The sequence below is a fragment of the Poecilia mexicana genome, unplaced genomic scaffold (genome assembly GCF_051168715.1).
Source record: "Poecilia mexicana isolate PSO_F unplaced genomic scaffold, ASM5116871v1 scaffold_23, whole genome shotgun sequence".
In the NCBI taxonomy this organism is placed as follows: domain Eukaryota; kingdom Metazoa; phylum Chordata; class Actinopteri; order Cyprinodontiformes; family Poeciliidae; genus Poecilia; species Poecilia mexicana.
The window spans coordinates 22,883,352-22,907,264 of record NW_028263392.1 but is presented as its reverse complement, the minus strand read 5'-3'; the positions used below and the strand labels follow the sequence as shown (position 1 = coordinate 22,907,264).

Below are 23,913 nucleotides of genomic sequence, written 5' to 3'. Positions count from 1 at the left end.
TGTGTGTCTCTGTGTCTCTCTGTGTGTCTCTGTGTCTCTCTCTGTGTCTCTCTCTGTGTCTCTCTGTGTGTCTCTGTGTCTCTCTCTGTGTCTCTCTGTGTGTCTCTGTGTCTCTCTCTGTGTCTCTCTGTGTGTCTCTGTGTCTCTCTCTGTGTCTCTCTGTGTGTCTCTGTGTCTCTCTCTGTGTCTCTCTGTGTCTCTCTGTGTCTCTCTCTGTGTCTCTCTCTGTCTCTCTCTGTGTCTCTCTGTGTGTCTCTGTGTGTCTCTGTGTGTCTCTGTGTGTCTCTGTGTGTCTCTGTGTGTCTCTGTGTGTCTCTGTGTGTCTCTGTGTGTCTCTGTGTGTCTCTGTGTGTCTCTCTGTGTCTCTCTGTGTCTCTGTGTGTCTCTGTGTGTCTCTGTGTGTCTCTGTGTGTCCACTGCTGCTCCAGGCTCAGTTTCTGAGTTTCTCTGGTTTCCTCAGGTAAAATGGTCGGGGTGAAGCGGGACACGCACTCCCCCTGCCTGCCACCAGAGGTGCCAGAGAGGCGCAGCCAGCAGCACCTGAGCCTCCAGGTGCCCCAGCGCTCCCATAGCTCCGCCTCCTCCTCCGAGGAGAACAGCTCCTCCAGCGCTGCACTCCCCCTGCTGGCGGGAGAGAGAGACTCGCCGTCTCCGAGCGCCGAGGAGCGCCGCTTCCCGCTCAGTGCCAGAACCCACGCCGAGTGAGTCCTACACACACACACACACACAGACTTTAATCCAGCTTTAACAGGGTTTTTACCAAATGTCAGATTACTATTTATGGTTTTCCGTCTCATGAATATTTTTCTGAATATTTTCCTAATCTGAACTGTAGTTCACTCAGCATGATGCTGCCACCGCCGTACCGTGTTCCCAGGCGTTCAGATGTCCTCCTTTCTCCTCCAAAACCATTTGAGCTTCAGCTTCATCAGAGAGCATATTGGAATATTAAAAATAATCCCAAAACCAGACTGTTAATCCCAAATTAGCTGCCCTACATAAACCTGTCTCAATAAGTAATTAACTAATTAATGATGAATTAAAATGATCTTCATAAATCACATGATTAATATTTTGTTGCAGACACATTATAACTTCTTTATTGTCTTATATTTCCTTTTTATCTGTTTTAGTTATTTATTCTGGATATTTAAAATGTCTCCTCGTTTCAGTGTGGCGTGTTCAGTATGAAATTAAACTCTCAAAACGACAATATTATCATTTATCCCTGTCATTTTTACAGTTCCTAACTTTGAGAGCAAACTGTAACTTTTCTCGTCTCCTCAGTGTCCCTGTGGTTGTCATGGTAACTCGTTTCCTGGAGGATAAATCCTTCCAGAAGTTATTTTGATAAGCAATAATGTCGTTTCTGGTTTATCCTGGGTTATCAGATTACAATCTGGTGTAATCTCTCCGTGTCCTGTGTCTCCGCAGCACGCTGGGCGACGTCCCCGAGGCGTCCCCCCTGTCCCCCGGCTCCCAGGATCGCGCCTCGGTGCGCTCGCCACTCTGCTCGCCGCTGCGCCGCCAGTCTTCGGTCCATTCGGGTCGGCTGGGCAGCACCAAGAGCCTGTCGGCCGCCGTGTTCGCCGACAAGCCGCCGGCTGCGCTGACCTCCGGCGGCGGCGGCGGCGGTGGAGGCGTCCAGTTCAGCAGCGAGGTCTCGCGCAGCGACGAGAACGTCCTGGACTCGCCCCGGCAGCGGCGCAGCTACGGCTCGTTCCCCTTCACGCCGTCGGCCGACTCCAGCACCTTCCACCAGTACCGCTCGGCCGACTCCAGCATGTCGGTGGCCGAGAGCGAGGCCTACTTCTCCGCCACCGAAGACTTCGAGCCGATCAGCAGCGCCGACGAGGGGCCCGGCACGTACCCGGGCCGCAAGAAGAAGAGGCGGCAGCAGATGCAGCAGCCGCCGTACCGCATGGAGAACTACAGGTGAGGTCAGAGGTCGCAGCAGGTCAGACAGACTAACTGTTCAGTCTGTCTGGATGAATGAATGATTTAACTGATTAAATGTTTAAAGCTGAGCAGCTTCTGACCGAACGCAGGCCGCCAGCAGATCTTTAATCTGATGCTTCCTGTCTGACTCTGTCAGCCAATCAGACGCTCAGCCTCTTCCGGCTGAACAGCCAAACGCTTTCATGACAGACGGGACGAAGTTAATCTGCATTTCCGTACCACACAGTATAAAATCATGGCTGAAGGGTGAAAACGCATCACAGACCAGCCGCTAAGGGCCAAACCGCTAACGGGTGAAAACGCAACGCATAGAGCCAGGTCCGGCGGCGTTGGGGGGCTGTTCGGGGGCATTGCCCATCCACAGAGTCAGCCGTGCCCCCTGGAAGCTGTTTATTTTTACCATAAAGTGGCCAACTCTCTTATTCCTATATCGGTTTGATACAATAGCAGCTTCCGCACTTCAAATATCTGTGTCCTCTGTCACTTTTTCTGCATCTAAAACATTTTAATCCATTATTAACACGTCGTAACGCATTTTTCTGAGCCGCCTTTAAACGCATCATGAGCGCTAAGACCTCGCTGGGTTTACACCTGTGCAGCAGCGAAGGAGACCTGCTGCTGGGCAGAGCTGCTCAGGTGTGTTAGAATCATGGCAGGGAACCAGCAAAACGCAAAGAATTTTTCACAGTTTTTCCCCCTAACCCCACCTGAAAGGTGACTAGCTAACATTAGCCAACAGGTGTCTAGCTCATGCTAGCCAACAGGTGTCTAGCTCATGCTAGCCAACAGGTGTCTAGCTAATAACCGTAAGAAATAATATTATTGCTACATAGATTGATTCAACCCCCCCTCTGGAGTCGGGGCTGCAAAGGTAGAAATGAACAAAAGGTCATCAAATGTTTGCAAACTTTGCTGAAAACACAAACGAACTGAGCTAAAAATGTACAAATGGTCTGAAAACACAAACCAGCAGGAAAACGTGGCTGCAGCCAGTCTGCGGCTCGTTTCACGGTTTGTTGACCTCTGACCCCCAGCCGCAGCTCCATCTACCACAGCGTGGAGGGGCCTCTGACCTACGTCCTGAACGGGGAGCTGATCACGGAGCCCCGCCCCCCGCCGCCGCCCCAGCCGCTGGCCGCCCACCCGTCCCAGGCCTCCTTCGTGTCGGCGCTGGCCATGGAGGAGGAGAGTTCTGTGGAGGCGGAGAAGACGGCCGAGCCCGGCCCGGTGACCCGGCAGCCTCACGTCATGGCCTGCTACCAGAACTACCTGGCCCACTACCAGGTACCCCCCGCCCTGCCCGGCCCGCCCCGTTCTTCTTCTGGGCTCTGAATGACGCGGCTCTCTCTGCAGGTGTCCAACTGGTCCGTCAAGCAGCCGACCAACAAGAGAACCTCCAAGTCGTCTCTGCACCGGCCGCTGGACCTGGACACGCCCACCAGCGAGGAAAGCTCCGCCTCCTTCGACCAGCTGGCCGTGCCCGGCTTCAAGGTCCGACTTCCTCTGCTCTGGACGGGTTCCTGCTGTTCACTGGGTCGGAACCAGCCTGGTCTGCTCTGGTTCTGTTGCTCTGACTCCACATGCTTTTTTAAAAAGTTCTGCTACTTCCTGGTCCAGAATCATCTCTGCTCCAGGATGCCTGGTTCTGATGGTTCTGCAGACCCCTGCTAGCGACCCGTTTAGGCTGGGTCCGCAGCAGACACAGCAGGGACACTCAGAACCATCTGGAGGTTCTGGCTCTCTGTAGAACCTTCCTGCCTGGTTCTGGTTCTGGACTCAGCCGTGTTCTGTTCTGCAGGTGATCAAGCCGGGCCTGTCGGCCACCTCCCTGCTGGACCGCGGGCTCCAGCTGATGGGCGACAACAGCAGGTACAGGAAGTGGAGCAGCTGAACATGTGCAAACAGCAGCAGGATGATCAGACCCTGACCTCTGACCCCTGGTGTCGCCCCGCAGCACCCCGTACACGCCGCTGGATAAAAGAGCCATGGAGAACACGGACGAGGACACGACGACGGACGACTGGCTGCTGGAGCAGCCGCTGACTCAGACCAGAACCACGGCCATCGTGGAGGTGAAAGGCGCCGTCAACGTGGTTCTGACGCCGCTGGTGGCCGAGTCCCTGGACAGGTAGAGACCGGCTGACGGTCCGGTTCCGTTTGGACCGGAACCGGACCGATCACATGGTTTTCTGTTGCGTCTGTCTCAGATACATCGAGTCCATGGTCCACTTCGCCAGCATCCGGCACCCGGCGGCCATCTTGGACGACCTGCACGGCAAAGTGCTGAGCGAGGCGTATCAGATCAGCAAGTCCACGGTGGCCGAGTCGGTGCGTATCCGCCCGGTTCTACAGGTGAGCCACTTACCTGCCGGGCGACTGACGCTGTGCGTCCACAGAGCCAGACGGCCAAGCCAGAGCAGAAGCTGTCCAAGCCGGACGCCGCCACGCTGACCTCCAGCGGACAGACAGAGCTGTCCGTCAAACCCGACAATGTCAAGATCAAGGGGCTCCAGGCCAACGTCTCCATCCCCAAGGTCTGACCTTTGACCCGGAAGGCAACGCGTCCAGGATGTGTTTGGTGACTGTGTGTACCTGTGTCTGTGCAGGTGAACCTTTGCCTCCTGCAGGCCTCCGTAGAGGAAGGCTCCCCGTCCGCTAAATGCATCCCACACGTGTCTCTGGTGGCGCTGTGCTTCGACCGGATCGCTACCCAGTTCAGGATGAACCGGTGAGCCGTCCGCATCCCACAGCCGCCCGCAGGTTGCCACGGCGACGCTTATCACTGTAAAACCTGCCTAATATTAACATTAACATGCTAACCTCTCAGGGCTGATGTTTTTCAGATTTCACATGAGCTACTTAAATTTAGGATGACGGCCATCATTCAAGATGGCTGCCACTTTTTACTCTTATCATGATTAAATATTCCTTGTTTTTATGACATCAAATGTTTTCCACTTTGGTCTTCACATTTATACAACTTTCAAGTGATTAAATGTATCAGAATACAACAGTTGTTTTAATGTTAGCATTAGCTTCTGCTAATGTTTGTGTTTAGTGGCTTATTTTTTCTTTAAATTTTTAGCGTCAACTTGAACAAATCTTTTAAGTGGTTTGCGGTTTTGCGCTAGCTACTGCAATTTTTTTTGTCTTTGACTTTCTAGTGTTAGCATCTGCTAATTTGTTCTATGTGCCGAGAGGTTTAGCATTAGCTTCTGTTAACCTTAATGTGTCTGGTGGTTTAGCGTTAGCAGAGCTAAGAGTTTTGTTCAGTGAATGAATGGATAGTGAAGCTACTGTGGTGGCCATCTTGAAAACTGTAAAAATTATAATTAAATAGGATTTCTATGGGTCCAGTTATTTCTGATTTGATACCAAAAGCATTCATCTGTGATAAATTTGCTGCAAAAGTAAATTTTTCAAGATGGCGGGCATCTTGAACTCGTCAGTAGCTAAGCTAGCCTCCCAGTGGAACCAGTTGCCTCTGTTTCTGTCAGGGGGATCGTTGAGGAGACGCCGAACGCCACCGAACACGGCCGACCGTCCGTTATGTTGGAGAAGTACGCGTCGGCCACCAAGATGCAGCCGCAGTCGTCCGGGTCGCTGCGCTCCAACGCCGGCATCGAGAAGGGCAAAGAGATCGCCGCCAGGCTGAACGTCCACCGGATCCACAGCCAGCTGCGTGGACTGGACTCCACAGGTCGGTTCCACGGCCCGGCCCGGCCCCCCGCTGCGACCGCGCTCTGTGACCCCACCCTGTCCTCTGCAGATGTAGGGACGTTTGCCATCACCGCCATCCCGTTCGAGAAGTCCAAGGTTCTGTTCGGCCTGGAGGACCTGGACGAGTTCTCCCTGGTGGACGAAACGGACGGCCAGGCGGCGCCGAGCGACCCGACTCGCTCTGCCGCCTCGCTGGAGAAATGGGGCTGGATCATGTTCGAATGTGGCATCGAGAACCTCACTGTCAAAGGTAACGCTGCCGCTCCCTGCAGCGCCCCCCGCAGGATGGGAGGCTCATGTCTCCGGTCTGCTTCCAGGCGGCCGTCAGTCCGGCGCCGTCCTGTACAACGCCTTCGGAGTCATGGGACACTCAGACGGCGGCGGGAAGACCGGGACCGGCAAGTCCAACGGCTCCACGGGATCCCAGACCGGAAGCGGCTACAGCACCGACGTTTCCGACGACAACCTGCCCAACGACGTCATCAGCCCCAACTCTGACGCCAACGACAACTCGGACTCGGACGAGCAGGTCAGGACGACTCGTTCCTGCTCACCTGGAGGAGAATAACCTCATAAAAGACCAAATTTAATTCTGATCTGATTATTAATCAATACCAGTTTCTGGCAGAAATGATCAAATTCTGAATTTAAAGTTTCTTTTTATAACGGAAACATGAAAATTACGGATAATTTGGTTGAAATAAATGAATCAAACATCATAAAACTGGACTAGATTTGATAAATACTTTAATTACAGAAAATACTGAGCAGAATTAAAACTGTTTGTTCATAATAAAAACTACACTAATAAACCTGGGCATAAATAAATAAAACTATCCAGTTTCTAGAGGATCGCTATGGTAACAAAACAATCTGACTATGAATATTGTTCTTTGAACTTTTACAAAGTAAACTTGCCAGCTCCTTCAAATCTTACATTTAAATGTTAAACATTGTAAAATATTTAAATTTATGCTGAAACCATTAAATCAAATCCAGCAGCATTGATCATCTCAATAATAAATGTTACATTTATGTATCTGTGTTAAGTTATCAGCATTTATGGCCCCTGAAGCCCTGAGGGCCCGATGGAGCCGCTGGCTTAGTTTGGATTAAACAGAAGTGCAAATAATTGATGTTCATTTTAACTGTATTTTTTAACTAGTTGTTTAGACTAGTTGTGGGTTTAGATGGTTTCACTGGTGATGTTTTCCATAATAAGCCAGCAATACTTTTATGTTTCCTGTCAACTTAACATCTTTTAATACAAAAACATGGCGGAGGGTCCGCCGGGCTGAGCAGGCTTACTGGGGAAACTCTGCTTACTGTACAGGTAAAGTAACATGGTGACACTAAAGCATGTAACTGGAGTAGAACGGCCAAAATAAGTTCAACAAGTGTAAAAACACCGCTAGAAATACCAACAGTTAGCTTGTTCTAACAATAATAATACTGTTATTATTGGATACTAATCTGATGATAGTATTAATCTAAAGGTGCAGATATCATACATGTGAAACTAAAACAGTTGTTAACAGACATGGAGGCGTTTGAGTGGAATCCATTTTTATCTGAATGCTTCCGCCATGCAGGATGAAGGCGTGGAGTCTGACGACCTGAAGAAAGATCTCCCCCTGATGCCGCCGCCGCCCGACTCCAGCAGCATGAAGCTAACCATCAGGGAGATCTGGTTCAGCTTCGCTGCTCCCACCAACGTCCGCTCAGCGTCCCAGACCATGTCCAGGTGGGACGCCTCGCCCCAGAAACACCCGACTGGGTCTGCAGCCCAGCCTCCAGAATGACTGCTGATGCTAGGCTAAAGCAGGATCATTAAAATAACACCTCAAAAATCCAGAATTTTTAGCCTAGGCTAACCTTTGTTGCGACTTTCTCATTGTTTAGACTTTGTTCTCTGAATATCATGAGCTTATTGTCTTTAAATTACATCTTTCTGTTTTTAGTTTGACTTGGATTATTTGTTTCATAATATTCTCATAATTTATTTTCTTTACCTTGCCCTAATACTTCATTGCATTGTATAAAAAACTGATTAGATTTAATAATGTAAGGAAACATAAATTTGCCAGATTCATAAATATCTTGCCATATTTCTTCTCTGTGGCGCCCCCTGGTGGCGGCGCTCTGAGGAGCCACCAACTGCCGTTTCTCAGGCTGTTTCTCCCGTTTTGTGTTCAGGCAGCTGAACCTGCTCAGCACCGCCACGCCGGCCATCGGCGCCTGGCTCGTCCCCATCGACCAGCTCAAGTCGTCGCTACGGAAACTGGACATGGAGGGAACGCTGCGCGTCTGCGCCGTCATGGGCTGCATCATGACGGAGGCTCTGGAGGTAACACGCCGAATCGGTTTAACGCCTGAATCCGGTTTCATTGTTGGAATCCGATTCATTTACCGTGTTTCATTTGTTTTTTGTGTTTGTGCAACAGAAGAAGAGCATCCACATCCCGATCCGCAGCAAGTACAACCGGGTGACGAAGCGCGCCCGCTACCTGCACGAGAACCCGTCCTGCATGCTGTGCAACATCCTGCACCGATACCTGCAGCAGGCCGACTACACCGTCATCGAGGAGGCCACCATGGTGAGGGGCAGGCTGGTTCCACTGGGAGCAGGCTTGGATCTGGCTGGTCTCTCTGGTCTTACTGGTCTTACTGGTCTCTCCCCAGAACGACGGTGTTCCGGCCCTGGTGACGCTGAAGAAGGGTCTGGTGGCTCTGGCCCGGCAGTGGATGAAGTTCATCGTTGTGACTCAGGGCTTCAAGGCCATCGGACTGATGGGTCCCAGCCAGATCGCCAAGCCCAGGGAGGCCCAGCAGAACCAGCCCGACCCAGTCCTGGGCCTGGATAATGGCGCCGCGCTGCACAGCGACACCAGCGCCGACGGAGCGGAGTTTGAATTCGACGCAGGTGGGACCAAGTTAACGGGTCGACACCTGGAAGCACTGGGACCTATCCAGAACCACCGGTGGTTCCGGTCCGATCCAGAACCGCTGGTGGTTCCGGTCCCATTCACACCAGATTAAGACCTTCTAGTGTTTTTCCCTGCAGTGTTGCTTTGATTCTTTCATGTTTGAGAAATCCTTTAGTCTCTATGGCAACCAGTCACCTGTGCTGAATGCCTGGGTGAACCTAGCCCCGCCTCTGAGGCGCAGCTCCTCCCCCCTCAGCTCCTTCAGACTAGCCAGCAGCAATTAGCAAACAGCTGATGGAGCGGTTGATCTCATCATAGGAGCTGCTGCTCAGAGCAACGCTGGTAAAAACGTTAAAGGGTTAATAGAGGAGCCATGTTGGGACAATTTCCTGGAGGTGGAGCTTCAGGAAGAGCAGGAGCTTCTTAAAGTCACAGAGGAACAACTTCAAGGCGTTAATTCAGAAATAACTTTTCTTTGAAGTCATATTTGATATTTACAGCATTTTTATAACAACTGAAGGTAGTTCTAGAACATTTTATAGATTGTTCTATAAAATGGCTCTGTGAGCCTAGAAAACATGACACTGCCCCTTTAAACGACTGTATTCAGAAAAAGGTTTCCATTTCAGCACCTTCTCAGTCTGGCAGAGTCTGGAAATGACGCGTTTAGTTTCTGTTTCCAGAACTAAAGCTATAAATGCAGATGTAAAGCCAGGGTCTGCTGGTTCTGACCATGTGAAGCTGCTTCGTTGATGATAATGTGCGGAGAGGAATCGGTTCCTTCTGGGACTTTGATCGGATCTCCTTCTGTTGAAGCCACAGTGAGTGAACACACCATGCTGCTGGAAGGAGCCTGCAGTCGCCCCCCGCCCAAAGAGACCAGCACCGGCCCGGTCAGCGGTGTCGAGATCATGAGGAAGCTCTCCAAGTCCCACACGCACAACGAGTCCGCCCACAGGATAAAGGTAAGCCAGCGCTAACTCAGAGCTAGCTGCTATCATTAGCTCTGCTAAGCCGCCAAACCAGCTAGTGCTAAAATGTGACATGTGCTACAGCACAGTACATCGCCGCCAATAGGATCAAATTGTTATTGCACCCCTGGCTTTGACTCGTAGCTTCAGGGAGAATTTATTTATGTGAAGCTAAGTGCGCTAAATATTCTGAAGGCATGAAGCCAAATATTGGCTCCAGTCCTGGTGGAGGCGTTTCCAGCTCTGTGCTGCGGCTCTGCAGGCGTTTCTCTCAGTGACTCCGTCCGTTCTCCCTCTGTGTCTCTCTGAGTGTCGTCTCTATCATCCTAAACTATTCTGCCTCTCCAGACAATTTGTCTGTCATGGCGATGAAACGCCCCTGGCGGCCATTGTAACCTTGCCCGGCGCTCTGCTCGTTTGTCACACCCAGGGTTCGCATCCCTACCAGTCGCTGAGCTACACCAGCGGCGACACGGCGGCCGACTCGCCGGCCCACGTGAGCCGCGGCGGCGGGCCGCCGGCCAGGGACAGCCCGCGCAAGGAGAGCCTGCTGAGCAACCTGACGGGCAGCTTCCGCAGCCTGCACAACCTGCTGGAGGGAACGCCGCAGCGCAGCGACATGGCCGCCGCCGCCGCCAAGACCAGCTCCCTCACACGCACAGGTGAGCCAGAGGAATCCCAGCAAAACCAGTTCACCAGTAAAACCAGAGCAATAAACAATCGTTAGGAAGAAAAAAACTCCAGGTTTAATCTGGTGGGATTAGGGATGAATCATTAATTAATCATTCATTGATTGATCACTAACTGGATTATACAGAACGACACAGAGCAGAAACAAAGCCGAAACTGGACAATAAATAAAAACATTTAAAATAAAAATCATCCTAAATCTGTTCCACCTGGTTCAGACGAGGGAAAACAAACTCCTGTTAATCATTAATCAATAACTGATGTCCAGGTCAGTCCTACGCCGCGTTCAGACCAGGAGACGCTCTGAACCTTTACGGTATTTTTAGCTCTGCTACAAATGATCAAAAGTTCATTAAAATAATTGCTGTTGCTGCATTTTAGGACATAAATATTTATTTTCTTATTTAAGAAAATAACTGAATCATTTTTTTGTATCTTTTAATATATTTCTAGCATTGTATAGGAAAATCCTGCAGCCTGTTTTATCTGATTAATTATCAGAATAATGAGCCTGAGCCCTTTATAGTGCAGATCTAACCTGGTGAAATGTGGGATTATAATCCACAGCTTCATTTCCTGCATGATCCAGAGTGAGATTATTCAGCTGGATCTCAGTTTGGTTCAGAATCACCTGAAACATTTCCACACTGTGAAAGATGAAGTTATTTTACATGAAATGACCTGAAAACTGAAATTCCTGAAATTAAAGTTCTGGATATTTTTGACCCATATTTGGTCCAGCAGTGACACCTGCTGGTCAGGTTTATGTTGCCCACCTTCCTGTTTGTGAATGAGTTCATGATGTTCAGAGCAGATGGGTTTTAATGACCCGGAACATAAACAGAGTTTAACCTGTTTGTGTCTCCTGGTTCCGATCCGGCCCGTCCTGCAGGGACGGACATGCTGACCGAACATCCGCTGCTGTCCGAGCCGTCCTCCGTCAGCTTCTACAACTGGATGTCCAACGCCGTGGGGAACCGGGCCGGCGCCGCGTCCCACGACTCCCCGCTCAGCCGCTCCCAGCCAGGTGAGGCCCGCTGGGCTCCAGCTGCATGAACCTGCTGGGGGTCCGGACCTGGCCGGACTCCAGAACCAGCTCTCAGCTCTCTATGTCTGTCTCCAGACTCTCTGGACTTCAGCTACCATCCTGTTGCTGCTAGCAGCCCACAAGGTCAGCTTGGTGTTTGTTAGCATAGCTGCTAGCAGCCCACAAGGTCAGCTTGGTGTTTGTTAGCATAGCTGCTAGCAGCCCACAAGGTCAGCTTGGTGTTTGTTAGCGTAGCTGCTAGCAGCCCACAAGGTCAGCTTGGTGTTTGTTAGCGTAGCTGCTAGCAGCCCACAAGGTCAGCTTGGTGTTTGTTAGCGTAGCTGCTAGCAGCCCACAAGGTCAGCTTGGTGTTTGTTAGCGTAGCTGCTAGCAGCCCACAAGGTCAGCTTGGTGTTTGTTAGCGTAGCTGCTAGCAGCCCACAAGGTCAGCTTGGTGTTTGTTAGCGTAGCTGCCAGCAGCCCACAAGGTCAGCTTGGTGTTTGTTAGCGTAGCTGCTAGCAGCCCACAAGGTCAGCTTGGTGTTTGTTAGCGTAGCTGCTAGCAGCCCACAAGGTCAGCTTGGTGTTTGTTAGCGTAGCTGCCAGCAGCCCACAAGGTCAGCTTGGTGTTTGTTAGCGTAGCTGCTAGCAGCCCACAAGGTCAGCTTGGTGTTTGTTAGCGTAGCTGCCAGCAGCCCACAAGGTCAGCTTGGTGTTTGTTAGCGTAGCTGCCAGCAGCCCACAAGGTCAGCTTGGTGTTTGTTAGCATAGAGGCTAGGTCCAGTTCTGATTCGGTTCTTCTCTTGACCTGGTTCTGACGGTGTCCTTGTTGTCCCTCCCAGCCGGAACCTGCACCCTGCCCACCATCCCCTCGGCATCGGACTTCAACACAGTTCTGTCCAGCGACCAGAACACGCTGGATGGGACGCACTCCCAGCACTCCCAGCACAGCACCAGTCAGGATGACCTGGTGGACGTGGAGGAGGGGAACCAGTGTCCCGCTGCCGTGCAGCTGGCCGATGCTCAGGTGAGCCAACTGGATTCATGGTTTAGTATTGGTGCCGTCGGCGTTGGCTCCGTCGGCGTTGGCTCCGTCGGCGTTGGCTCCGTCGGCGTTGGCTCCGTCGGCGTTGGCTCCGTCGGCGTTGGCTCCGTCGGCGACGGCTCCGTCGGCGACGGCTCCGTCGGCGACGGCTCCGTCGGCGATGGCTCCGTCGGCGTTGGCTCCGTCGGCGTTGGCTCCGTCGGCGTTGGCTCCGTCGGTGTTGGCGCCATCGGTGTTGGCGCCATCGCTACACCTCGCATTGGGACAATGATGCAGTCAGGCAAAGACTCTGGAAACTTTTACGTTTCACTATTAATCATCACTACAAGATCTTGATAAGAGTTTCACATTTCGCAGGTCTGGAAAATGTTTTCATTACAAACAAATCTTCCTGTATTGGAACAGTCTGGTCATGTCGACATGAACCAACTCGGAGTGAAGGCTGCAGGTCTGCGTCGCTAGCTGCAGCGACCAGCAGGCTACGCAGCAGCTGACGCTACATGGAAACACGAGCAGACTGGTCTAATGAACCTCCTGATTTTCTCCTGCTCCAGGTTGTCTTCAAGCCCTTGCTGAGCTACATCGGCATCCAGGCGCAGGATGCCACTCCCCTCAGCTACAAGATGTACTTTGGAGAACATTTGTCGTTTTCGGGCAACCTGGAGTGTCTGCGAGCCGACATCGTGGACTCGGATACGACCAAGGAGCGGAAAAACAAAAAGTCCAGGAGGTAGAAGCCTGACCCTTACCCATCGCTTATCTGGATTCATTTCACTCTGAGATGTTACGGTTATGTTGATGATGACGGCTCCTTCAGACTAGCCAGCAGCAACTAGCAAACATCTGCTGAGCTCCTTAGAGGAGCCATTTTGAATGACTTTTTGGAGTCGGAGCTTCAGAAACCGCTGCAGTTCTTAAAGAGACAGAGGCCCAATTTCATGGATTAAACTTGATCATTTTCATAACTGAAGGTAACGCAGTTATTTAAGCATGCTGTAAAATGTAAAACCTGTGGTACTGCCCCTCTAAGCAGACAAATATTCTTGCCTTCATCATTTCCTGTAACATTTCTGCGTTTCCTGAGCTGCTCTGTGATGCGAGTCGCTGTAGGAAGTTGGGTCATCGGATCAGAACCGGCAGGTGATTCTGAGCCTCTGTGTTTCCAGGCAGGGCACCGTCAACCTTCCCCCGCTGGAGTTCAAGCCCGCCCTGCTGATCGAGACCTTCAGCGTCAACGCCGTGGTGATGGAGAAATCCGCCAGCGCCCCCCAGGGGGCGCCGCTCTCCTTCCACGACCTGAATCGCCGCCACTACAACACCTTCCACTGTGACTTCACCACGGCCTGCCAGGCCATCAGCCAGCGCGTTGACATGGCGCTGGTGCGCCTCATCCACCAGTTCAGCACCATGATCGACGACATCAAGGCCACGCAGACCGACATCAAGCTGAGCCGCTACACCGCTGGCTCCACCTCCCCCACCCCCACCTTCAGGGCCCGGCCCTACCGCCACATCCTGTCCTCCGACTTCAGCCGCAGCTCCCGCGGCAGCCTGAACGGCGCGGGCCGCGGCGCCACGCAGACGCTGAAGAGCAAGAGAGGCGGAGGGGCGGGGCTTCCCTCCAACGGGCCGCCGTCCAACATCGACACGCTGGGGCGGCGGGAACCCCGAGGACGCAGCTCGCTGGGGCGCTCGGAGCGCCGCACCTCCAAGGTAGCAACGGGCGGGGGCGGGGCAGCGCTACGGTTCAGAAAACAGTCTGGAATAATTGACTAGAGAACTAACTCTAAAAAGGCCATTTGTAATAATGAAGCCAAAAATGTACAATAAAAATATAAATTTTACATTTAAGGTAAATAAAAAGCATCATGTATCTTAATTAAAAATCATTAGAATTAGTCTTCATATTACCAGAGTGAAGTGAGGAATGTGGAGGAAATATTTAATCTGTAAGCATCAGCCTCAGGTTGCCATTATAAATTTATCATTGTATTCTCGTGAACCTGCGCCGACCGTCTCAGTAATGTCTGAAATAAAAGCCACTTTGGAAATGTCTTCTGTCCTGTAGAGGGCGCCACCACATCACTGCAGACTCCCAGTTTTAGCAGAAACATTGTGATGTGGTGGAACTTCAGGAGGTTCTGGTACCGGGTAACGGCGGGTTCTGGCTCTGCCCCCCAGGTGTCCAGAAAGGGCTCCCGGGACGTGGCGGACCACATGCCGATCCAGATGGACGACTCGGACTCCATCACGGTGTCGGAGCAGAGCGAGCCGTCGGCAGAGTGCTGGCAGAACATGTACAAGCTGCTCAACTTCTACTCCCTGATCTCCGACCCGACCGGCATCCTGGAGAAGAGTTCGCCGGAGAACTGCATCTCAGGTCAGCGCGCATCACTACTTCCTGTCAGATGACTGACCAAAACCGGCCACTTCCTGTTTATAATTAACAAAAACCAGCCACTTCCTGTCTGGTTCTGGGTGGCTGATGGGCTGAACTTCCTGTCTGCAGAGGGCGGGCGGCGCCCGTCGGAGTCGCTCTGTAAGGTCATCTTTGAGAACGAGAACGAGCAGCCGGAGCCGGTGACGCCCGCCAGGCCGCCCGGGGCGGCAGCGGTGGGCGGGCGGCGGCGCAGCCTGGTGAGCGGCGAGCCGCAGCACGTAACGCTGATCGTGTTCGGCATCGGCATGGTGAACCGCACTCACCTGGAGGCCGACATCGGTGGCCTGACCATGGAGGCGGAGCTTAAGAAGATCCACGGGTCGTTCACGCTGAAGGAGAAGATGAAGGGTGAGAGCTGCTGCTGCGGCGGCGAAGTCGCCCCCTGGTGGCCAGGCGGCTCTGACGGCTTTCTCTGTGATGCAGATATTCTCCACCAGAAGATGACGGAGACGTGCGCGTCGGCTCACATCGGAGGAGTGAACATCGTTCTGCTGGAGGGAATCACGCCAGACATTCAGTACGTACCCACGGCCCAATACCGATGAACCGGTACCGATGAACCGGTAATCAGGTGAATTGTCAGGCTGTTTTTCAGTCGTCTGAATTCAGTAAATTCGGTTATTGAAGCTACGATATAAAAAATTTAGCCTGCTTGATGATGGTAATTAAAATAATGATTAAAAAAATCCTAGTTCAAATAATGCAGTAAAATTACTTTAAGTAAAAAGTTCTTTATTAAATTAGTTAAGTGGGAAATGAAATGTTATTCTATAACTTAATATTATTAAATAGTTTTTGTAAGCTAAGTATTTATTCTAGTAACTAACTCTTATTGTATCAACTTTAATTTTGATCAGATAAATCAAACTGCTACCATATTAACTTAAAAAAATATAAAAAATGATTCTGAAATCCTAAATAGGAAGTTTTTCTGCTTTCATTGAGTATGTAAACTAACATGATTAATAATGGAAATTAAATTGATTGGGTTCTTAAGAATTTGGTTAAAAACAATAATTGAAACTTCAATGTGAAATAAATCCAATGAGTTAAAGCTGTTTGTAATAAATTGGCTGTAGAACTGATTATCTGCAATAAGTTGATCAGCTCTATAGAAACTGGTGAGATCAGAAGCTGATGTGGTTTTATTTACCCCAGGTCATTCCAGCCTGTCTATCTCCATAACTCTATACTTCCTGACTCTTCTTCTCTTCTTCCTCGCTCTTCTTTGCTTCCCGGTAAACTGCGTAGACTGGAGGACTTTCCCACGTCTCCCACCAGCACGGCTAAGCAGGAGTTTCTGTATGTTCATGTTGACCCCAGTGACCTCTGCACCAGTATACCCACCGTCTCATGCAGCGCAGCATATCTCTGGAAAAACCGTTAGCCGCGGCATGAACACTTGTATGATCAACCCTCAGGCTTCCCATCAGCCACCTGCATTTCAGGGTCACAGACAGTTTTCAAGATGGCTGCCGTTTGTGAGCCGTTTTTAAGCTATTTATTGCCACAGAGAGTTGCATACTTTCATGACTTTAGGTCACATCGTATGTTTTCTTCTTGGCTCATCCTGTCCTTGCAACTGTAGTGATGATACAATCAGAAGCAGAGGTCTGGCATTAGCATTAGCATTAGCTCCAGCTATTTTGTTTTTATATGTTTAGGGTTAGCTTCCGGCAAATTTTTTTATGTGGTTAGCAGGTTTGTGTTACCATCCTCAAATATTTTTAAGCAGCTTAGTGTTAGCTTATGCTAACTTTGTGTTTAGCAGCTTAGTGTTAGCTTATGCTAACTTTGTGTGTTTAGCAGCTTAGTGTTAGCTTATGCTAACTGTGTGCTTAGCAGCTTAGTGTTAGCTTATGCTAACTTTGTGTGTTTAGCAGCTTAGTGTTAGCTTATGCTAACTGTGTGTTTAGTCGTTCAGTCTTAGCGTAGCTAAGATCCATGTTCAGTGAATTAACTTCTATCTGCGCCCGCCACTGAAAATAACTGATTTTAGTGCATTTATTCTCCACGACCACCGTGGCAGCCATGTTGAAATTTGGGGGGAGAAAATCAGTAAATATGAATTCTGTGTTGAATTATGGATGATTTGACATCAAAATATTTCAGTTTGGGGAATGAAACTGAAGAGATTATTTCAAGATGGCAGCTGTTTTAAATATGGCTGCCAACTTAGAACAGCAACATCTGTGCCCAGTTGGGTTCTTGTATCAGATTTTTCTGAATATGCTGCTTTGCTGAGTCTGTCCTTCATCGCCTGCTGCTCGTCTTCCTCGGGGTTCATCTGTGTTTCATGCTGGCAGAGCTGCTCTCATCTGGCTTGTCGGGGCGCAGCAGATCCAGATACTTCTGGAGCTGGAGGTCATTTCATTTCTTCCCCTGTGGGTCGTCTCCAGCCATCGTCACTGACTGCATGACGCTTCACAGTCCGTCTTCATCCTCCGTCAGGTTTCCGTCCACTCACTCTTCTCTCGTGTTTCAGGACCGTCGTCAAGTGCACCATCGCCAAGTCGCAGGCGCTGTACAGCGCCCAGCGGGGCCTGAGGACCAACAACGCCGCCGTCTTCAAGGTGGGCTCCATCATGATCAACATCCCGCAGCACCCGGCCACGCTGCACAGCATGATGGTCCGCAGCTCCCACCAGCTCTCCAAGCAGATCTCCGACCTCATCCGCCAGCCTGCCAATGCGTACGTTCCTCTGCGCCGGCTTATCGGTTTGTCGGGTCGGAGGAGCTGGAGCTCCAGGTGCAGGGTTAAACTCCGAGTTCAAGGTTAAACTCCGAGTTCAAGGTTAAACTCCGAGTTCAAGGTTAAACTCCGAGTTCAGGGTTAAACTCCGAGTTCAGGGTTAAACTCCGAGTTCAGGGTTAAACTCCGAGTTCAAGGTTAAACTCCGAGTTCAGGGTTAAACTCCGAGTTCAGGGTTAAACTCCGAGTTCAGGGTTAAACTCCGAGTTCAGGGATAAACTCCGAGTTCAGGGTTAAACTCCGAGTTCAAGGTTAAACTCCGAGTTCAGGGTTAAACTCCGAGTTCAAGGTTAAACTCCGAGTTCAAGGTTAAACTCCGAGTTCAGGGTTAATCTCCGAGTTCAGGGATAAAGTCCGAGTTCAGGGATAAAGTCCGAGTTCAGGGATAAAGTCCGAGTTCAGGGATAAAGTCCGAATTCAGGGATAAAGTCCGAGTTCAGGGATAAAGTCCGAATTCAGGGATAAAGTCCGAGTTCAGGGATAAAGTCCGAGTTCAGGGTTAAAGTCCGAGTTCAGGGTTAAACTCAGAGTTCAAGGTTAATCTCCGAGTTCAGGGATAAAGTCCGAGTTCAGGGATAAAGTCCGAATTCAGGGATAAAGTCCGAATTCAGGGATAAAGTCCGAGTTCAGGGATAAAGTCCGAATTCAGGGATAAAGTCCGAGTTCAGGGATAAAGTCCGAGTTCAGGGATAAAGTCCGAATTCAGGGATAAAGTCCGAGTTCAGGGATAAAGTCCGAATTCAGGGATAAAGTCCGAGTTCAGGGATAAAGTCCGAGTTCAGGGTTAAAGTCCGAGTTCAGGGTTAAACTCAGAGTTCAAGGTTAATCTCCGAGTTCAGGGATAAAGTCCGAGTTCAGGGATAAAGTCCGAATTCAGGGATAAAGTCCGAATTCAGGGATAAAGTCCGAGTTCAGGGATAAAGTCCGAGTTCAGGGATAAAGTCCGAGTTCAGGGATAAAGTCCGAGTTCAGGGATAAAGTCCGAGTTCAGGGATAAAGTCCGAGTTCAGGGATAAAGTCCGAGTTCAGGGTTAAAGTCCGAGTTCAGGGTTAAAGTCCGAGTTCAGGGATAAAGTCCGAGCTTATCGAGTTTATCTTTAATTTCAGAATGAGATGCAGTTTTTACCTTCTGGATGTGTCTCAGTTCATCTGGACTTTTGTCCCCAATTCATTTTTAAAGTCTTCATGTATTAAAACTAACCGAGGTCCAACTGACAGGAAGTGTCTCCATCAGAGTTTCTCTCTTAATGTTGGTTAAACTCGGATCGATGAAATGTGCGTCCGTCGTTTTTAGTCCTGGTGTGAGTCGGCGCCCTGCCTGATGCCCCGCCCCCTCTTTCTCATTGGCTGCTGCCGTGTTTTGCAGCAGCCAACCGAGTCGTGAGGACACGCCGACCCCCCAGCCGCCGGACAAGGCATCCAGCATCAACCAGACGCCGGTGGAGGCCAACGAGTTCCCTCAGCTGCCCGAGGGCCTGGAGAAGAAGCCCATCGTCCTCAAGTTCAGCGCCATGATGGACGGCATCACCATCGGCGCCGCCCTGCTGCCTTCGCTCAAAGCAGAGTACAAAATGGGGGCGGTGAAGAGCCACGGCATGACAGGTGACCCCTCCCCTACCTGTTTACAGGCGGTTTCTGCCCAGTTCTGATCAGGTTCTGCTCCTCAGGAGCTCAGACCAGCTTCACCTTCGAGCTGCCGAACCACAAGCTGTGCTTCCAGTCCAAGGTGTCCCCGGTGGACATGTCCACCATGTCCCCGTCCGCCAGCCTGTCCCTGCCGCCCGTCTCCATGTCGGGGGAGTACATCATGGAGGACCACGAGAGCCACTCTGACCAGAGCTGGGCCGCCGACGACTTCCCGGCCAAGCAGGGCAACTACCTGCAGGGCAACTACCTGCGATGTGTCGCTGAGGTGGGGCGGGTTGCCATGACAACGGGTTCCTGACGCCACATCCTGTTGAGACGTTGCTCTGTGTGTCGACAGATCGGCTCGTTTGAACACAACCTGACGACGGACCTGCTGAACCACCTGGTGTTCCTGCAGAAGGTCTTCATGAAGGAAGTCAACGAAGTCATCCAGAAGGTTTCAGGTAAACGTCAGGCTTTTATTCTGAAACTCCAGACACAGCTCGACTTCCTGTCATTTGACTTTGAATCTTTAATGGCTCACAACTCTATTCAAAATGGATTTCCACTTCCATCGCTAAAAGAAGGATCCTCCTCACCTACTTTAGTCTGCTTCATATCGCACAACGATAAGCTGAGATCGGTTTGCTGCGCGCTAGCTTAGCCTTCATCAGCGTCTGCTCTGGTTCCTTCAGGACGCTGTGCTCTCTGTCTGCAGGAGGCGAACAGCCGATCCCGCTGTGGAACGAACACGACTCGTCCACAGACGCAGACAAGCCCAAGATCCTGCTCTACTCTCTCAGCCTGATGTTCAAGGTGGGTTCAGAAGGAACACCCTCAATTAGCTCAGGGTTAGCTCAGCGATAGCTCAGGGTTAGCTCAGGGTTAGCTTTCAGAAGGTTAGCTCAGGGTTAGCTTTCAGAAGGTTAGCTCAGGGTTAGCTGAAGGTTAGCTCAGGGTTAGCTGAAGGTTAGCTCAGGGTTAACTGAAGGTTAGCTCAGGGTTAGCTGAAGGTTAGCTCAGGGTTAGCTGAAGGTTAGCTCAGGGTTAGCTTTCAGAAGGTTAGCTCAGGGTTAGCTTTCAGAAGGTTAGCTCAGGGTTAGCTTTCAGAAGGTTAGCTCAGGGTTAGCTTTCAGAAGGTTAGCTCAGGGTTAAGTCAGCGATAGCTCTCTGAAGGTTAGCTCAGGGTTAGCTGAAGGTTAGCTCAGGGTTAGCTCAGGGTTAGCTTTCAGAAGGTTAGCTCAGGGTTAAGTCAGCAATAGCTCTCTGAAGGCTAGCTCAGGGTCAGCTGAAGGTTAGCTCAGGGTTAGCTTAGCGATAGCTCAGGGTTAGCTCAGCGATAGCTCAGGGTTAGCTGAAGGTTAGCTCAGGGTTAGCTGAAGGTTAGCTCAGGGTTAGCTGAAGATTAGCTCAGGGTTAGCTGAAGGTTAGCTCAGGGTTAGCTTTCAGAAGGTTAGCTCAGGGTTAGCTTTCAGAAGGTTAGCTCAGGGTTAGCTTTCAGAAGGTTAGCTCAGGGTTAAGTCAGCGATAGCTCTCTGAAGGTTAGCTCAGGGTTAGCTGAAGGTTAGCTCAGGGTTAGCTCAGGGTTAGCTTTCAGAAGGTTAGCTCAGGGTTAAGTCAGCAATAGCTCTCTGAAGGCTAGCTCAGGGTCAGCTGAAGGTTAGCTCAGGGTTAGCTTAGCGATAGCTCAGGGTTAGCTCAGCGATAGCTCAGGGTTAGCTGAAGGTTAGCTCAGGGTTAGCTCAGGGTCAGCTGAAGGTTAGCTCAGGGTTAGCTTTCAGAAGGTTAGCTCAGGGTTAGCTTTCAGAAGGTTAGCTCAGGGTTACCTCAGAGTTATCTCTCTCAGGGTCAGCTGAAGGTTAGCTCAGGGTTAGCTTTCAGAAGGTTAGCTCAGGGTTAGCTTTCAGAAGGTTAGCTCAGGGTTACCTCAGAGTTATCTCTCTCAGGGTTAGCTGAAGATTAGCTCAGGGTTAGCTCAGTGATTGATCAGGGTTAGCTGAAGGTTAGCTCAGGGTTAGCTCAGCGATAGCTCAGGGTCAGCTGAACGTTAGCTCAGGGTTAGCTCTCTGAAGGTTAGCTCAGGGTCAGCTCAGCGACAGCTCAGGGTCAGCTGAAGGTTAGCTCAGGGTTAGCTCTCTGAAGGTTAGCTCAGGGTTAGCTTAGCTGTAGCGCAGCGATGTCTCAGAGTTAGCTCGGCGTTAGCTCACTGCTAGCTCCTCTCCTCGCCGTGCTTCCAGGGCATCCAGATGACGGCCACCACGCCGTCGATGCGGGCCGTGCGCTTCGAGACGGGCTTGATCGAGCTGGAGCTGTCCAACCGGATCCAGTGCAAGGCTCAGCCCGGAGGCAGCAGCAGCTACCTGAAGCTGTTCGGAAAGTGCCAGGTGGACCTGAACCTGGCGCTGGGGCAGATCGTCAAGCATCAGGTACCTGCTGGCCCTCTGGACCGGACCCGGCCCGAACCGCTTTCATTTCCCCGTCCGTCCCGCAGGTTTACGAAGAGGCCGGCTCAGACTTCCACCAGGTGGCGTACTTCCGGACCCGGATCGGTCTGAGGAACGCGCTGCAGGAGGAGATCAGCGGCTCGTCGGACAAAGAGGCGGTTCTGATTACTCTGAACCGGCCCATCGTGTTCGCTCAGCCGGTGGCGTTCGACAGAGGTTCGGCTCACGTCGCATGTTGAAACGGCTCTGTTAAAGCACCAGAGCCCAAACCGGTTCTGTTCTGGTTCTCCTGGAAACCGCCCTCTGCCTCCTGTCCCTGCAGCCGTGCTCTTCTGGCTGAACTACAAGGCGGCGTACGACAACTGGAACGAGCAGCGGCTGGCGCTCAACAAGGACATCCACATGGCCACCAAGGAGGTGGTGGACAAGCTGCCGGGCATCCAGCAGACGTCGGCCCAGGCCTTCAGCACCCTGTTCCTGCAGCTCACCGTCAACGACCTGGGCATCTGCCTGCCCATCACCAACGCGTCACAGGTAACCCGACCACCAGGCAGCCCCAGCGGCCTCCGGTGAAACATCAGCATCTAAACTCTGCGGTTCATCTGGACCCACAGTGCAGAAGCTAACGCAAAGGCGCTAACCAACATGGTATTTAGTGGAAGCTAAACGTCTGGTTGTGAGCAGCCAGCATCCGTCCTGATGGAGGTCGTTTCCTCTGTTTATCCATAACTGAACATTTCTGCGTTAGAACCTGAATCTTACTTGCTAAGATTGTTCTCATTGCTGGATTAACCAGCAGCTGCTTGCCGACGACATTCAGAGTAACTTGAGTTTATGAAAATCCAGGCTCAGGTCTAGCCTGTGTGTGGGGTTAAAGGTCACCAGCTGTGCTGTCACCCGTTTCTGTAGAAAGGACCAGCGGCGTCAGGGCCGGAGATGAGCTCTGCAGCAGCGGCCCAGCCAAAGCCCGCCCACAAAGTAACCCGCAGCTCCTCCGTCCTGCCTGGTGGCTTGCTGTGGTTCTGCTCTGATTTTATTTTGAAATGTGTTGTTTCCTGTCGGCTGCCTGCTGTGTTTTACCTGGAGGAGAGCTGGAGCAGCTCTGGCCTGTCTGTGTGGATCTGTGTCCTGATTGGAGGTCGGTGGTGATGCACGAGGAAAACGGCTCTGAGGTCCTGAAATGTTTTCTGATTCCCTGGTGGGATTAGCATCAGACTAGGGGAGCTGAATCGATGCTTTCTGGGTGTTTTTAGCTCTAATCTGCTGGGGACATTTCCCTCTGAAGTGGATCCAAATGAAGATTCAATCAGGTTTTCTACTTCATTTCTGAGTGAAATGTCACCGTGCCGCTCTGGCTTCTGTGATTGGATGAAACGGGTTGTTTTTACTGGTTCTGCCGCTAACTGCGACCCGCTGTGCTCCGTCCCTCCCAGGCCAACCACAGCATCGACTTTGACACGGGCTCGGCTCTGGTTCTGACCATCGAGAGCACGCTGATCACCGCCTGCTCCTCCGAGTCTCTGGTGAGCAAAGGCCACTTCAAGAACTTCTGCATCCGCTTCGCCGAAGGCTTCGAGACGTCCTGGGACGACTGGAAGCCCGAAGTCCGGGGCGACCTCGTCATGAACGCATGTGAGTGTTGAAACTGAAACGCTGAATTCCACAGCACAGCCATGTTAAGCTTTTCATAGTCAAGCTAGCACCGCTGGCCTACTTCACACTTTCTATACATTTTTTTTAAATGAGAAATTCTTCCAGACCGGTGAGATATGAAACTTATCGTTGATAATTAAGAGCAAAACTTTATTCCAGATCCTTCGTGCCGTTTTCCTGACTCGATCGTTGTGACGTTTAACCCAGTGGTGTGTGTTGAAATGTTTCATGTGATTCTGGAGCTGCGTTGCCTCCTGAATGTTGGCTTGTCGGCTTGCAGGCGTCGTCCCTGACGGCACGTATGAAGTCTGCTCCAGGACCACCGGCCAGCCGTCTGCAGGCAAGGCGCCGTCTTCTTGAGGCTCAGCGACTCGCGCTTCAGAAAAATGAGCGTTGGTGTTTGTCTTGGAGCAGAGAGCAGCAGCGCCGGCACCTGGACGCTCAACGTTCTGTGGAAAATGTGCGGCATCGACGTCCACATGGACCCGAACATCGGCAAGCGGCTGAACGCCCTGGGCAACACGCTGACGTCGCTGACGGGGGAGGAGGACGCTGACGACATCACCGACCAGAACTCGGTGAACATGGGAGACCTGTCGGACGAGGACGAAGCCGACACCATGTCGCCCACCGTCCACACGGTCAGTGACCCGGTCCGG

At 51.4% G+C, this 23,913-nt stretch overlaps 1 protein-coding gene across 11 annotated transcripts in view; it reads left to right on the top strand.

The window, feature by feature from the left end:
- The first annotated feature begins 445 nt into the window (after positions 1-445).
- LOC106923943 (bridge-like lipid transfer protein family member 1) overlaps positions 446-23,913 on the top strand; it is a 46,455-nt gene continuing 22,987 nt past the window's right edge. For 4 of the 11 annotated variants that reach the window (XM_088003491.1, XM_088003485.1, XM_088003489.1 and 1 more), the window contains exons 1-37: positions 446-701; positions 1,435-1,935; positions 2,994-3,243; positions 3,313-3,450; positions 3,758-3,828; positions 3,914-4,087; positions 4,167-4,287; positions 4,356-4,493; positions 4,566-4,687; positions 5,457-5,659; positions 5,729-5,929; positions 5,997-6,208; positions 7,272-7,423; positions 7,876-8,026; positions 8,124-8,276; positions 8,362-8,602; positions 9,423-9,571; positions 10,008-10,239; positions 11,160-11,294; positions 12,137-12,321; positions 12,894-13,069; positions 13,506-14,052; positions 14,521-14,719; positions 14,849-15,127; positions 15,203-15,296; positions 17,265-17,471; positions 18,898-19,133; positions 19,199-19,443; positions 19,516-19,621; positions 19,876-19,973; positions 21,395-21,583; positions 21,649-21,817; positions 21,924-22,135; positions 22,511-22,579; positions 23,035-23,233; positions 23,535-23,594; positions 23,669-23,895. In XM_088003491.1, coding sequence (XP_087859617.1) covers positions 466-701; positions 1,435-1,935; positions 2,994-3,243; positions 3,313-3,450; positions 3,758-3,828; positions 3,914-4,087; positions 4,167-4,287; positions 4,356-4,493; positions 4,566-4,687; positions 5,457-5,659; positions 5,729-5,929; positions 5,997-6,208; positions 7,272-7,423; positions 7,876-8,026; positions 8,124-8,276; positions 8,362-8,602; positions 9,423-9,571; positions 10,008-10,239; positions 11,160-11,294; positions 12,137-12,321; positions 12,894-13,069; positions 13,506-14,052; positions 14,521-14,719; positions 14,849-15,127; positions 15,203-15,296; positions 17,265-17,471; positions 18,898-19,133; positions 19,199-19,443; positions 19,516-19,621; positions 19,876-19,973; positions 21,395-21,583; positions 21,649-21,817; positions 21,924-22,135; positions 22,511-22,579; positions 23,035-23,233; positions 23,535-23,594; positions 23,669-23,895 — 7,077 coding nt within the window. In that variant the 5' untranslated portion in view covers positions 446-465. Of the gene's footprint in view, positions 702-1,434; positions 1,936-2,993; positions 3,244-3,312; positions 3,451-3,757; positions 3,829-3,913; positions 4,088-4,166; positions 4,288-4,355; positions 4,494-4,565; positions 4,688-5,456; positions 5,660-5,728; positions 5,930-5,996; positions 6,209-7,271; positions 7,424-7,875; positions 8,027-8,123; positions 8,277-8,361; positions 8,603-9,422; positions 9,572-10,007; positions 10,240-11,159; positions 11,295-12,136; positions 12,322-12,893; positions 13,070-13,505; positions 14,053-14,520; positions 14,720-14,848; positions 15,128-15,202; positions 15,297-17,264; positions 17,472-18,897; positions 19,134-19,198; positions 19,444-19,515; positions 19,622-19,875; positions 19,974-21,394; positions 21,584-21,648; positions 21,818-21,923; positions 22,136-22,510; positions 22,580-23,034; positions 23,234-23,534; positions 23,595-23,668 lie in introns of all 11 variants that reach the window. The other 7 variants (XM_088003490.1, XM_088003484.1, XM_088003487.1 and 4 more) reach the window with 2 other exon arrangements.